The sequence below is a fragment of the Corvus cornix genome, chromosome 3 (assembly GCF_000738735.6).
Source record: "Corvus cornix cornix isolate S_Up_H32 chromosome 3, ASM73873v5, whole genome shotgun sequence".
NCBI lineage: Eukaryota > Metazoa > Chordata > Aves > Passeriformes > Corvidae > Corvus > Corvus cornix.
The window spans coordinates 37,034,120-37,047,906 of NC_047056.1; the positions used below are offsets into that span (position 1 = coordinate 37,034,120).

Here is a 13,787-nt window from a genome sequence, read left to right on the forward strand (position 1 = left end):
CTTCCTGTCTCACAGGTGTGACAGACACTGAAGTGACTGGTCCAGACACTCCACAAGAAGGCTGTGATTTATCAAGCATTCAACAAGGCTGTGATTTATCAAGCATTCAACATGTTCTGTAAATTAATCCTACTCCAGAATTTAACTCTGTGATCATCTCAGAGTAACATCCCCTAGGGCAGGAGAACTGATTCCATGGGCTCCTTTCCTGTCTTCCAAGCCAGCCTACCTTGGTGAGCTATCTTACATTTCACTTGGTTATTTAATGAATAAAATGGCACGTGTGTGTTGTGTTCATATAGAAATTGTTGCTTCAGCATTTCTTAAAAAACAGTGACATTTCCTTAGAAGACAGATAGGGGTAATTACAGTCCAGTTTCTGACCATGGTATCATTATAAACTAGCCCATCAAAATGCCCTAGATGGATTCCAGGACATGGCATTTGACTAGAAATTACTTACTGGTAGAAGTTACCATCAACAGAAAATATTTACTTTTATTTTTTCAGTCACTCTTGTTCATTTGGCTGCTACAGGGAGAGACTTGACCTAATTCTTTATCTCAGCTCATTTTTTTTTATCTGCTCTCCTCCCTTGAGAAGGAAAACACCTTAAATAATTAAGCTATCTAAAAGCTCCTAAGACTGGAAGGCAAAGGCAAATCACACAGCTTCACTAGCAACTGTTACACAGAAGCAGAACAGAGGATGACAGACAGTTCCATTTCTAAAAATGCAGGAACCATCTCTATCAAATAATTTAATGCTTTGTAATAAAAGTGCTCCCTCTTGAGCATTTGAGAATTTCATAACTTCAGTGATGGGCTCAGATCAGGATTCCAAACCCCCTGCTCCCCTGAGAAGCAGCTGTAGTAATTTCAGTTTTGAGCTATGTTCTACATTAGTCCCTATTACATGACAGCAGCAACGCTGAGCCCAGCCTCCTCTTTCAGCTCCCCAAACTGGGCAGAGAAACAGGCTCTCCTTTTACTACTTTCCAGCACAATGAGGCCAACAGCAGGCCTGTCACCACCACCCCACCACAAAAGAGGAGAAACCTCAAAATGTTCTTAAAAGTTTATTTACAGTAAGTGTTCAGTATCATAAGAACTACCACAAACTAATCTAAGTGTACCCTGCATAGCGTGCACAAGGCCTCCAGAGCACAGTGTCAGAACAATGTAATAGTCCTCCTGCAGACTTTAAAATGCAGGAATTATAATCCAAAAGGCTAGCTAAAATGATTATTTCACCATACCTATTTTCTACTGCTTTACATATTTTAAGACGAGCATGAGTTACACAAGAGGCAGGAGAGAAGTTGTCATTGCTTTCCTGCACCCCCCTCAGTGAAACCAAGAAATGATACTGTGAGCTAAGGTGTTCCATAGCACAGGTACAACCACAAAAGCACAACAGATGCCTGGACTCCTCCCCGGGGCATGTTCTTATTCTTTTACTGTGCTGATGCATTTTTAAAATTTAAGAGTGCTCTTTCAGACACGTGTGAGTATGACTCCTTAGATGAATATAAAAATAAACTAAATCACCTCATACTATTTTATGCACCCATCTGTTCTAGGAGTAGAAGGAAGGCTAATGACAGAATTAGAGAAAGGAAACTCCTCAGTGCATTATGCTGGCAAGACTGTTCTTGTGCAGGAGGAATACATTAGGCCTCCCCTCAGAAGCTGCCATACAGACTGAGGAATGAGATGCTGGAAAGCAGCACTGGAGGAAGTGACCTGGGGGTCCTGGTCGATGTCAGGGTGAACATGAGCCAGCAGTGCCCTGGCAGCCAGGAGGGCCAACCATGTCCTGGGGTGCATAAGGCACAGCATTGCCACCAGGCAAGGGAGGGGACTGTCCCGCTCTGCTCTGCACTGGGGCAGCCTCACCTCGAGTGCTGGGGCAGTGTTGGGTGCCACAATATGAGGATATGTAGCTATTAGAGAGTGTCCAAAGGAGGGCAATGAGGATGGTGAAGGGCCTTGAGGGGAAGCTGTATGAGGAATGGCTGAGGGCACTTGGTCTGTGCAGCCTGGAGAAGAGGAGATCTCATTGAGGTGAGATCTCATTGCAGTTACAACTTCCTCATGAGGGGAAGAGGAGGGGCAGGCACTGATCTCTTCTCTGTGGTGACCAGTGACAGGATGTGAGGGAATGGCCTGAAGTTGTGTCAGGGCAGGTTTAGGTTGGATATTAGGAAAAGGTTCTTCACCCAGAGGGTGGCTGGGCACTGGAACAGGCTCTGCAGGGAAGTGGTCACAGCACCAGCCTGACAGTTCAAGAACTTGGACAACACTCTTGGGCACCTGGTGTGATTCTTGGGCGTGGTGCTGTGCAGAGCCAAGAGTTGGACTTGATGATCGTTGTGGGTCCCTTCCAACTCAGCATGTTCTGTGATTTTGTGATCTCTCCTTCAATAACTAGAGCTACAACTGTTTCAGTCATCTACCCATGCACAGCTCCCATGAAAATACCGGGGGGAAAAATGCAACTCTAGTTGACTTCAGCCACTAACTTTTCCTTTACTAAAGTGCTTTGGTAAATATGTGACACTTACCAATAACCTTCAAATTCAGCTTTTTCAACAGTAAAATAATCATTAAAAAGTGCTCATTTATTCCACATAAGATGCCTTCTTAAAGGAAGACAAACATTTTCAGTGCTCAGAACTGTGTAATTTCAACAGATGTTTAATGAAATTACTGCTGGACAGGGACAACTTATCTACAATACTAATGTTTTAATCCAGGTTAATTTATTTTGGCCAAGTTTGTTCAAATGAAATACCCATTCTCCTTTTGTGAATGACTGCACCAACATCACTTTAAAGAAGTATTTTTACAAGCTTGCTGTAGTGCATTTGCCCAACTATGCTGTCAAAGAAAGAAAATCTTGATTTTACATGTCCAGCCTCAGTTATTCAACACTTCTTGTTTAAAGAACACAACAAACAGCATGAAATCAACATGCAAGCTGAAAGTGTCACACAAAATTTGTTCCTCAGTTTTAAAACAAGTTAATTGTAGCTGAAAACCATTAGCAGCAGCAATTTGCCTCGTAAGTTATTTTCTCCCCAGGCTGCCCTCAGCATTGACATACTTTTGATGATTCTGACTGCTCTACTTTTGAAATATACCACTCCTTCATATTAAACTCTCTGGGACATCATGATGACAAGGTATATTTCTTTAGTCCCTCAAAGCCATCATTCCAGAAATTTAGTTATGCTCCTAATTCCTCAGGTTTCATATTGAGTTAAACTTCTCCATGTTGGAAAGGTAACATAGCAATATTTTGGAAGATATGTGCCCAAGCACATGCTAACATGCTGTGATAAATGCAAATAATAAAGTACTTTCATCTGCCTACAAGAACAGCTACGTATTTTAGAATCACAGAATCACTTCAGTTGAAGACCCTTATGATTATCAAGTCCAACCATCACTGGCATCACCTGGCACTGCCAAGTCCACCACTAACTCATGTCGCAAGTGCTATGTCTGTGAACGTCTTTTAAATATCTCCAGGGATGGTGTCTCAAGCACTTCCCTGAGCAGCCTGTTCCAATGCTTGATAAAACTTTTAGTGCAGAAATTTTTCCTAATATCCAATCTAAACCTCTGCTGGCGCAACTTGTGACCATTTCCTCTCATCCTATCACTTACTACCTGGGAGAAAAGACCAACTCCCACCTGGCTACACCCTCCTTTCAGGGAGTTGTAAAGAGCAGTAACATACCCACTGTGCCCCCTTTACTCCAGGCTAAGCACCCTCAGCTCCCTCAGCCACTCCTCACAGGACTTGTGCTCCAGACCCTTCCCCAGCTCTGCTGCCCTTCTCTGGACACACTCCAGCACCTCAATGTCCTTCTTGTAATGAGGGGTCCAGAGCTGGACACAGCACTCAGCGTGTGGCCTCACCAGTGCCACGTATAGAGGGACAATCCCTGCTGTGGTCCTGCTGGCCACACTATTGCTGATATTGGCCAGGATGCCACTGGCATTCTTGGCCACCTGGGCACATGCTGGATCATGGTAAGTGGCTGTTGACCGGCACCTCCAGATCTTCTACCACCGGGCAGTTTTCCAGCCACCCTGCCTGCAGCACTGCATGGGATTGTTGTGACCCAAGTGCAGGACCTGGCACTTGACTTTGTTGAACCTCATACAATTGGCCTTGGCCCACTGATCCAGCCTGTCCAGATCCCTCTGCAGAGCCTTCCTGCCCTCCAGCAGATCAACACTCCCACCAAGCTTAGTGTCATCTGCAAACTGACTGAAGGTGCCCTTGACCTCCTGATTCAGATCACTGATAAAGATATTAAGCAGGACTGGCCCCAAAACTGAATCCTGGGGAATACCACTTGTGATCTGCTGCCAAGTGGATTTAATTCCATTCACCACCACTCTCTTGGCCTGGTCATCCAGCCAGTTTTTTTACTCAGAAGAGTGCACGTGTCCACACCGCAGCAGCTGGTCCAGTGGGACACCTTCTCCAGCTGGCTCTTTCACCAGCTGTATCAAGAGGTTATCTTGCACATACACCAGGAACCTCCAAGACTGCTTCCTCTCCACTGTGTTGTATTTCCAACATACGTCTGGTAAGCTGTAGTCCCCCAAAAGAACAAGGGTTACTGATTGTGAGACTTCTCCCAGCTGCTTATAGAATACTCCTTCTGCCTCTTCATCATGGGATGGGTGGTCTGTAAGAGACTCCTACCAAGATATTTGCCTTGCTCGCTTACCCCCCATTCTTACCCATAAACACTTGACTTTTCATCACCACTGTCCAGATCTAGACAATCAAAACACTCCCTTACACACAGGGCTATCCCACAGAGCTTGCCTATTTCTTCTGAAGACCTCATAGTCATCCACTGCAGCATTCCAGTTGTGCAAGTCATCCCACTGTGTTTTTGTTACTGCAGGTACATTGTTTTCAAGCTGCACAATGGCTTCCAACTCCTGTTTATTACCTACACCATGTGCATTGGTGCAGATGCACTTCAGTTGGGCTCTTGATCCTGGCACCATTTTTTTGGGGAGAAGTCCCAATTTCTATGTGACCATTATCAGGCACTTCCATGGCTTCTAATGCATCAACAACCCTCCTGCTTTTGCTGCAGCTTTGACATCCTCCACCTCCATGGAGACATCAGACCAAAGAACCTCACTAGCACACCACCTCTCAAGCATTGGCATGCCACCCCCAGACTTATCTCTAGCAAGCCCGATTTTGTCCCTTTACCACTTCAAATCTAATTTAAAAATCTAATAATATATTAAAATGCACAAACAAACTAAAGAACACAAACTACTGTGCTCACACACCTATTAGTCCCATACAATAACATAAAAAAGCATCTTCTCACACCTACATCTAAGGTCACACTCAGCTTTTTCCAACAGCTTCAACATAAGCAACTCTTAAGCAAAATTAAGTTTCCTGACATATGGAACAGACAGTTAAGGTTAAAACCAGCAGGTTTAGCTTTAAAGCGCAGACAATTTTTGCCAATATTAATGTCTTCATCTCAGACAAATGGTTATTAAAATTACTAGAAAAGCTATTTTATTGCTGCTTCATCAGACCGAACAACAAAGCAGTGAATCAAGGCAGGGAGCATATTAAAGTGCTTTTGGTGAGAATCCTGAATAACACCTCCCTCCTCAGAACTTGCCCACGTCCTGATTTTAAGCTCTGGTGTCTGGCGGGTCTTTTTTCAACAGGATGGTTAGCAACACACCTTGAAGAAACTAAATGCTACTAATGCATTTGAATGGGGACGAAGTGGCTAGTGACCCCACTAATAAGGTAAATCCTAGGACTGGAATGTCATAGACAGGAAAAGGGAAGGACACAGCAGAGAGCAGGGACCTGTCACCAAGACCACGCTTCTATTTACACAACACAGCAACACACAGACACCAGAGTCAGCATCCCATCCAGCCATTGCACCAGCACGGGGTGGAAAAACAGAGCATCCACAACACATACAACACATCCTCTGTGGCAGGAGGAGGCAGGATTCAGCCGTCCCCACAGACATCCATGCTGCCCATGGCAGCATGATGCTGACTTGACATCAAGGACCCCTACGCACCCTCCGTCCTGCATGCAACACTGAGGTCTGGCAGCACAAGGAGGTGGGTACGGGTGGTTGATCGGTGTCAAGGACCGGAAACAAAACAGCAAGAACCCTTCATAAAAACCCCACAAGTGGAATAGAGATGTAAGTGAATGATTGTTTGGGCTGAATGCAGGTTTTCCTGAAATCCCTCATGACTTTTAGTTTTTGTGAAGTTTGCTTCCTTCTATTTTCCAACAACTGACAAAATCATGTAAGTTTTGGTGCTGCAGAATTATACATCTGTAACTCCAGCTGCACAGAATCCAACAACAGCTAGCAAGATTCTCAATAGCTACAGTAACTTGCAAGAGTAAAAGCGAGCATAGCATTGCTTCTTCATGGGATTTTCTCCTTCTCCACTACAAATGAACAGATCTCTGGCTCTTACTCAGTACTGTCAACCCTGTGCATCCTTGTCTTTTCAATGGGTTCTCCAAAAAGTATCATACTAATGAAAAAAACCTAAAAGTAAAATAAACGTAAGAACTGTCATTCTTTTTCTTTCCTCTTATTCACACATACTTCTCAAATTCTTAGCACTTTGGTTCTTTTTGCTAAATTTTCTTCCACAGCCAGTAAAAACCCTTCATGAAAGCAGAGACCTCATGCCATACAAGTGCAAGATTTCAGTCCTTAGAACAACACGCAGGTTCACAAACCTAAAAACAGGCAAGAGACTCTGCCACTTCCACTCCATCTCCCAAAAACAGCAAAACCCCCCCCCCAAACCAACACTGATAAATTGAAACCACCCTGATAGAGCTTTATAAACCTGTAGAGATTATAGCAATTTGGCTTTAAGGAAAAAGTCAGTCCAGGAGACAAGAGATAAAAGAAGGAACAGACAAATGCACAGATTGAATGTTTCAACTAAGACCAGGAAGGGCAGTTTTCAAAAGGGAAAGACTTTTTTTAGGAACCAAAGGGACAAGATAGGTTTAAGGATGTTTAATATTGTTTTCAAATAAACAAAAGCAATGTCTGGATTTCAGCTGGAATAGAGTTAATTTTCTTTCCAGTAGCTGTGCTTTGGGTTTAGGATGAGAATAATGTTGGTAACACATGGATGTTTTAGTTGTTGCTAAGCAGTGTTTACACTACATCAAAGACTCTTTGGCTTCTCACCACCCTGCCAGAGAGTAGACTGGCGGACACTAGGAGCTGGGAAGAGACACAGCAGGACAGCTGACTGAAACTAGCCAAAGGGATATTCCATACCATATGATGTTATGCTCAGTATATAAACCACGGGAAAAGATGGCTGGGGGCTGCTGCTCAGGAACAGGACTGTGGTGAACAACTCCACTGTGGATCACTCGTTTTATATACTCTGATTCTTTTACCACCATCATCATTATCATTATTTTTGCCCCTTCCTTTTCTGTCCTATTAAACTCTATCACAACCCCCAAATTTTGCCCTTCCCCAATTCTTTCCCTATCCCTTGGGGGGCAGGGAGTAAGCAAGTGGCTGTGTGGTGTTTAGCTGCCTGGATGGTTAAACCATGACAACTAAGCAAAAAATTACAACATTTAATGGCTTCATTAAAGAAATGTTCAAGCTGTAAAATACTGAGAGTTTGAACACATGCTTGTGACACTCTTAAGAGCACTACTGTTGTCTGCCAGAGCTGCAGGGCACAGCTGAATGTCACAACAAAGGCATTGTGTCTGCCTGCTGCAGCCAAGCACAGCCAGTTCCAACTCCTTTGGCTCCAAGCTGTCTTCACCTTTTCCCTCTTCACCCTCCCCAGTCATCTCTCCTTTCTTCATTGGATTAGTTAAGGCAGAAAAGAGACAGAGAGGTTATCTAAAACATTGCAAAACAGGGCACACAAACATCCTAATAGATGCAGGAGACTACATGTGCAAGATTTCCTTTTCAGCTGCAGTAGACATGAGATCAGCTGAGTAAGGTGTTGGCCGATACCCAAAGTTTGCATAGAAAGTTCACGGAGTATACAATTAAACATCATTAAATATAAACACCCATTGGCTCACAAAGTCCCAGAGCTGCAACACACTGGAGGCTGCGACACCTTAGAAAGCTCTCTGTATACTTGGCTCATTCCTGTAACTCTTTTCCTAAACATCAGCCCTCAACATAATGGTTCTTACATTCCTAATTGTGCTGCCACACCATGCCCCAAAACTTTGCACAGTGGAAACTCATGTAAGGCAGCACAAGTCAAACCAACCTACAGTCCCCATCACTGCACAATCACCTACCCTTGCACTGACCCAAGACAAGTACCAGTATACCAATACAGACAATCCAATTAGGAAAATGACTGTTTGGCATTTTCCATTCCTTACGCTTTTTATAACATGGCTTAAGATGAACTTCGGCTGGTTGCCTCAAGAGGGAAATGCACTGCTTTGTTGAGTAAAGACATTTATGCAAATGAGAGCGTGTGGAAACAATTTCTTCCAGGAACAGTTTCTGGGAAGAAAAACCACAGTACATTACTCAGGAGTGAAATAGTTTTGTGTTGGTTTTTGGCTGGTTTGTTTGGTTGTTTTTTGTTGTTGTTGTTAGAAAATAAAAAAGCAAAAAAACAACCAACATATATCAGTTCCTAAAATAATCCTAAAATTAGCATAAATGCAAACTGAGTAGTAAATGCAAGCAGCCAAAAAAAGGAAAAAATATATTCAGTGCAGCACAGTAATTTCAACAGTTGTTTCTATGTTGTGGTTTCCTTACATGTAGGGAACAACATAAAAAACTAAAACAGAATCCTGATTTAACTTGGAAAACCATAAAAAAAAATTGCATGTAGTGAGATTCAATTCAACCACACATCAACAATGTAAAACAAGGTATTTTTGACCTTGTAGGCCCCTACTACTTTGTACAGAAACAATCATTCCATTTTCTACGTTGGTGTTTTCTGAAGAAGCACCTGGCCTTCAAAAACACAGCTTTATTCAGAGAACTGAGGCCATTTGGCTTACAAAATTAGACAGACTATACTACAGAGTCACTGTTTTTTGCACTTACATCTGCCTGCTAGGAACAGATTTCCCTACATCTCCTATGTTCCAGCCCATCCTCCAGCTCTGTGCCAAAGTCCTAGGTAATATGGTAGAAGTGTTACTCAGAAGCCAACAGCCATTTTGGTTACAAAAAGAGCCTGTAATGCTTAGGTTTACTTTCCTCCACTTTTAAGGCCCCTTTTTATGCTTTTGTTAAACAGACTGCCATTACTGTAATATGAAAGTGACTGGAGTGGTGCCTAAAAGTCCAGAAAATGAAGAGTCCAAAGGAAAGGCCACAAAAAAATCAGAGGTTTACACAATCCACGTCAGGACTTTTGACAGTGGCAGTATCAAAGCTAGAAGGATGCTGCAGGACGCTGCCAAAATGAGTCATTAGTTTTCTTTCTTATGAGGGAGGAACCCTTATTTAAATCCTTTATAGACAGAGAATATCTTCACCACCACAGAATGAAGTCAGGCTGATTTAGGCTGGGCCTTGAATTATCCCCATGATCTGACAGGGGAAACAAAAAAGCATCCCTGAAAACAAACGCAAATGAACTCCTAGCTTAATGTAGCAGTGTATTCAACAATGAATAACTCATTCCTCCCCCATCTCTTACTAGCTCTTAGCTGGTCACTGCTTTCACTTAAGATGGCTGCTCTTCCATTCTGAGAGAGGCAGGCTACATCATTCAAACTCTATCTGTGGATTTGTAGGATTACACTGGAAAAAGTGAACAAATTCTGTAATTTAGTGGGAAAGAATCACAGGATAGCTCATTTTTCTGCAGCACAATGAACTGCAATAGTTACTTAGTAAGCACACAGAGAGTAATAACTGTAATGATCTCCACAGGTTGAGAAAATATCTTCTTCATCAGCTTTAACTGCAATGTTTTTAAAATTTCTGTGGTTTCCCAAGCCATCCTGTCTCCACATACTTGTACTGCACTGCTTTAGGTTCACCTCTAATTCTGGACAGCAGCTGGGTGAAATTTGAGCACGGATCCATTAATTCAAAAACACAATTAACTTATTTTGGGCTTTTTTTCACATCCAAGGAGATTTATTTTAAATACTAAGTAACTCACCCCCAAGACCCCAAATCTCTCACAAAAGTTCCAACCACAGAGAAAGTCAATTTCAAAGTTGTGATTAAGGATTACGATGGCATTCTCCTTCCCGTACTTGTGGTAACTCTCTGGGTCAGTATAAAGGGTGCAATCGGTGCCTGACCACCATTCCAGCAACATCACCATCTCTGAAACAAAGAACAAGAAATACGTGAATGTACACAGTATATGCAAAACCACAAATTAGTAACATGTTGAAAACATCAGTCACCTCAATGGCAGGTGGCAAAGAAAGGGCTGTAATGAAGAACATGCAAGAGGGCTGTTTAAAACACAGCTAAGCTGTGTTTACAAGCTGGAAAGTGGTTTCTCAGCAGTATCCTAGTGACTATCATATGCCTTTCATTTCCTATTTGCTTATCCCATTATCAAGCACAGGCTTGTATTGTAGGCTTTGTATTTGTTTTGCTTGGAACTTTAAGTCTGACCACAAGACTTGTGAATCAAACCTTTATTTAGCGAAATCACTCTGGTCTGGGGCACAGGAAGTTGAGGTGAGTCAGTAAAGCCAAGAAGCTCAGAGAGCTCTATCTCCATGGAGATGGAAAAAGAAAATCTAAAAGCAATGGCTCTCCTCAAGCAACCCATGTCTTGAGCTGGGGGTACCATGGGACTAAACGAAAGCTGCATGTCTAGCACTGAAAAGAAGAGGATTTAAGGGACACGTTTGCTTCCGGTCAAAGCTGTCATGGAAGTTCTGAACCAAAGCAAAGGTCTAATGCAAGGGGTTATTCTTTGTTAAGTGAAACGTATCTCCCTCTCAGAGCAGAGCTGTGCCACGTGAATGCCTCTGCTGGAAGGACGAGACATCCAAGATGCTCTCCTGGCTTAAAACAAGCCTGAAGGCACCAAAAATGCTCATTCACCTCAGGGAAGATCAAAACCAGGCCAGCCTTTGAAACACATTTGAATTCCTTTCCATTTTAGTCCCCTACTGGTCACAACTAGTGACAGAAAACAGAAACCAGCCAGGAACAAGTCCACATTTTCAGCCATCATGAGTAAAATTAACTGCCTGAAGCTCTTGGATGACATTCTGCTGTACACTGAAGAACAGGCATTAATGACATGAATGAATTCTATCTAACAGTATTACAGCCAGGCTAATAGACAATCTCTTTTGATTTGATTAAGATAACATTACCTTAATATGATAAAAGTATGTTTATGGTACAGATAAATGACTGACTTGTCAGTCCACCTGCTTATTTCTAATCAGGGAAGGTGACTACTACTGAAGCAGAAGTATGTATTACTCAGTGTAAGTATATATTATGCATCAAACAATAGCCTGAGATGTGGAGGGAGACCTGAACTACCACATGCTAACCAGGGAATGGCAGATTTCACTGACTGCAAACTAATTTTCCAGTGAAAGCCAAAGATATCCACATCTCAGTGAGGCAGCTATGAAGACACAGAAGCATATACCTTAAAGACTTCCCCTACAAAGAGCTGCCTTGTGAAACACACTCAGTGTTACATCTTTCTAAGGGTGTAGCTTTCTGTTAGATTTATATTGGAAATAAAAGCCCTTCGCTCCCCAAAACACAGCAAAATTGAGTAATAGCTGAGGGAAAACAACCCATCCCACAATGTAATTTGCAAACATTTATGGAATCCACAGTCATATCCTAGGGTGGAACACAATAAAGAAAATTAGTGACAGGATTAGATCTTTTGATTAACTAAGAATCCAACTAAGAGAAAAAAATGACTGTCACATGACTTTCCTTCTTTTTAACACCTACTGCCATTAAATCTATTCCCTAAAAACACACACACAAGCAAACAAACAAAGGCAGAGATGATGATGGTAAGGCTCTCTTAACAGAAGAGCCAACTTTACCTGAGAAAAGTCATTCCACTTCAAGTGTGGATTTATTTTGTCTTTTCCTAAGGAATTTGGACAAAACTACTAATATATCATGAATCTCACTATACAGGTGTGCCACATGCATAGAGCTCTTCAGTTTTATATATTCAGTTTCAAATACATTCCAAAAAAGCATAGGCAAAATTATTTCTAGATGTACTTTGATTTTTCAGGCTTCACATAAGCAGGATTTTTGTTTGAATAAATACTGCAGAAACAGGTCCCCATCCTCTCACCTCACATGCCATCTGTCACTGGTGTGCTCAGGCAGCTGCTGCAGAAACACAAAGCAGGCACTGAACACCGTTGTATTTAAGTACAGTAAATACCATCTGCCAGCCTCTAATTTCTTAACATGTTTATTTCCCTCGTCTTCCCTACTCTTTCTTTCACCTTCTTCCCAGCCTCCTTTCTCCTTGTGGATCTTGAGCAATGATAAGTAGTGTCAGTTTGTGCTACTCTTGCATTGTGTCACCAGCTTACTTCCACAGCCTTCCACAGAAATTTATTACCCAGCAACTCGCTGTGGTGGCTCAGCCACACAAGGTCACTCGTTCACACTCTCCTTCCCTCCTTCACAGGACACAGATGATCAGAGGAAGTCTCCTCCTTTGTACACCAGTCATACTGAATAAGCAGAAATCAGTTGCATACTGGGAAGAAAAAAAGATTCTTTTGCTCCCAACCAGGGCTGGTCTAAGATTTCTAAGGCTTCTCCACACCCCCTTTGATGAGGTTTTGGAGTTTCAACACCACAACTGAGCTGATAAATACATATTTAAGCACGTCATGAGGGTTCCTACCTTTCAAAGCAATTCCTCCAGTGACACTTTCAAACAATTAAGACAAAGGAAAGAGAAAAACCAAAGGAACTTGAAATCTCCACTCCCTGCTTTGAAGGCAGAGTCCTTGCAGAGCATTTCAAGAAGAAGCTGATGGCAGAGAGAAATCATGACTTCAAAGACCTAATATGGGTACCCTGTGTAATTACGAATTTTGAGGTTTTTTTACCTTTCTGAAATAAAAAAACCCCCCTCATCCTGTTTCAAATAATATCCCTACCCCCTGCAAGAGTAGATCATTTTCTAGCCCTTCACTGCACAAATCTGAGTTGCTTCAATGCCTGCACTTCTAGAACAAGTAACTAGAAAAAAAAATCTCCAAGGCAGAGCTGAACTATAAGTCGTTATATGAAAAATAACATCTAAGGGAAGAAGGGAAACACACAGACTTTATTGAGACTTCCACCTCAAAGTTTTGCAAGAATGAGTCATTAAAACTGTTTTTCTGTAGAAGGTGTTAGTAATTCCTTTAGCTAACTACTCTTGATAAGGACCAGATGACCTACTGTGGTTCCTTCCAACCTCATCCATTCTGTGATTACGTGATAAACCATGGAAACATTTGCTTACAAGATTAACTATTAATTACCTATTTTAAAGTGCCATTAAAAGCATAACTCTGTATTGACTCAAAACGTACAATAATTTGAAGATCTCAAGTACGTGCATAACTACTTAAGGAGCTACAGAACTGCTTCCCTCCATGACACTCTTCATTTCCTTTAATCTCTTCATTTTCTTTAATCTATCAAGGCAACACCAAGAAAAAAAAACTCAGAAAATTCTTATGGGAATACATGGTAAAAGCACAGC

General features: G+C 42.1%; 1 protein-coding gene across 3 annotated transcripts in view; it reads right to left on the reverse strand.

The window, feature by feature from the left end:
* Positions 1-13,787, reverse strand: part of AGPAT4 (1-acylglycerol-3-phosphate O-acyltransferase 4) — an 82,635-nt gene that overhangs the window by 26,534 nt on the left and 42,314 nt on the right. For all 3 annotated transcript variants that reach the window (XM_010391659.4, XM_039570014.1, XM_039570015.1), the window contains one exon: positions 10,215-10,384. In XM_010391659.4, coding sequence (XP_010389961.1) covers positions 10,215-10,384 — 170 coding nt within the window. The remainder of the gene's footprint in view (positions 1-10,214; positions 10,385-13,787) is intronic.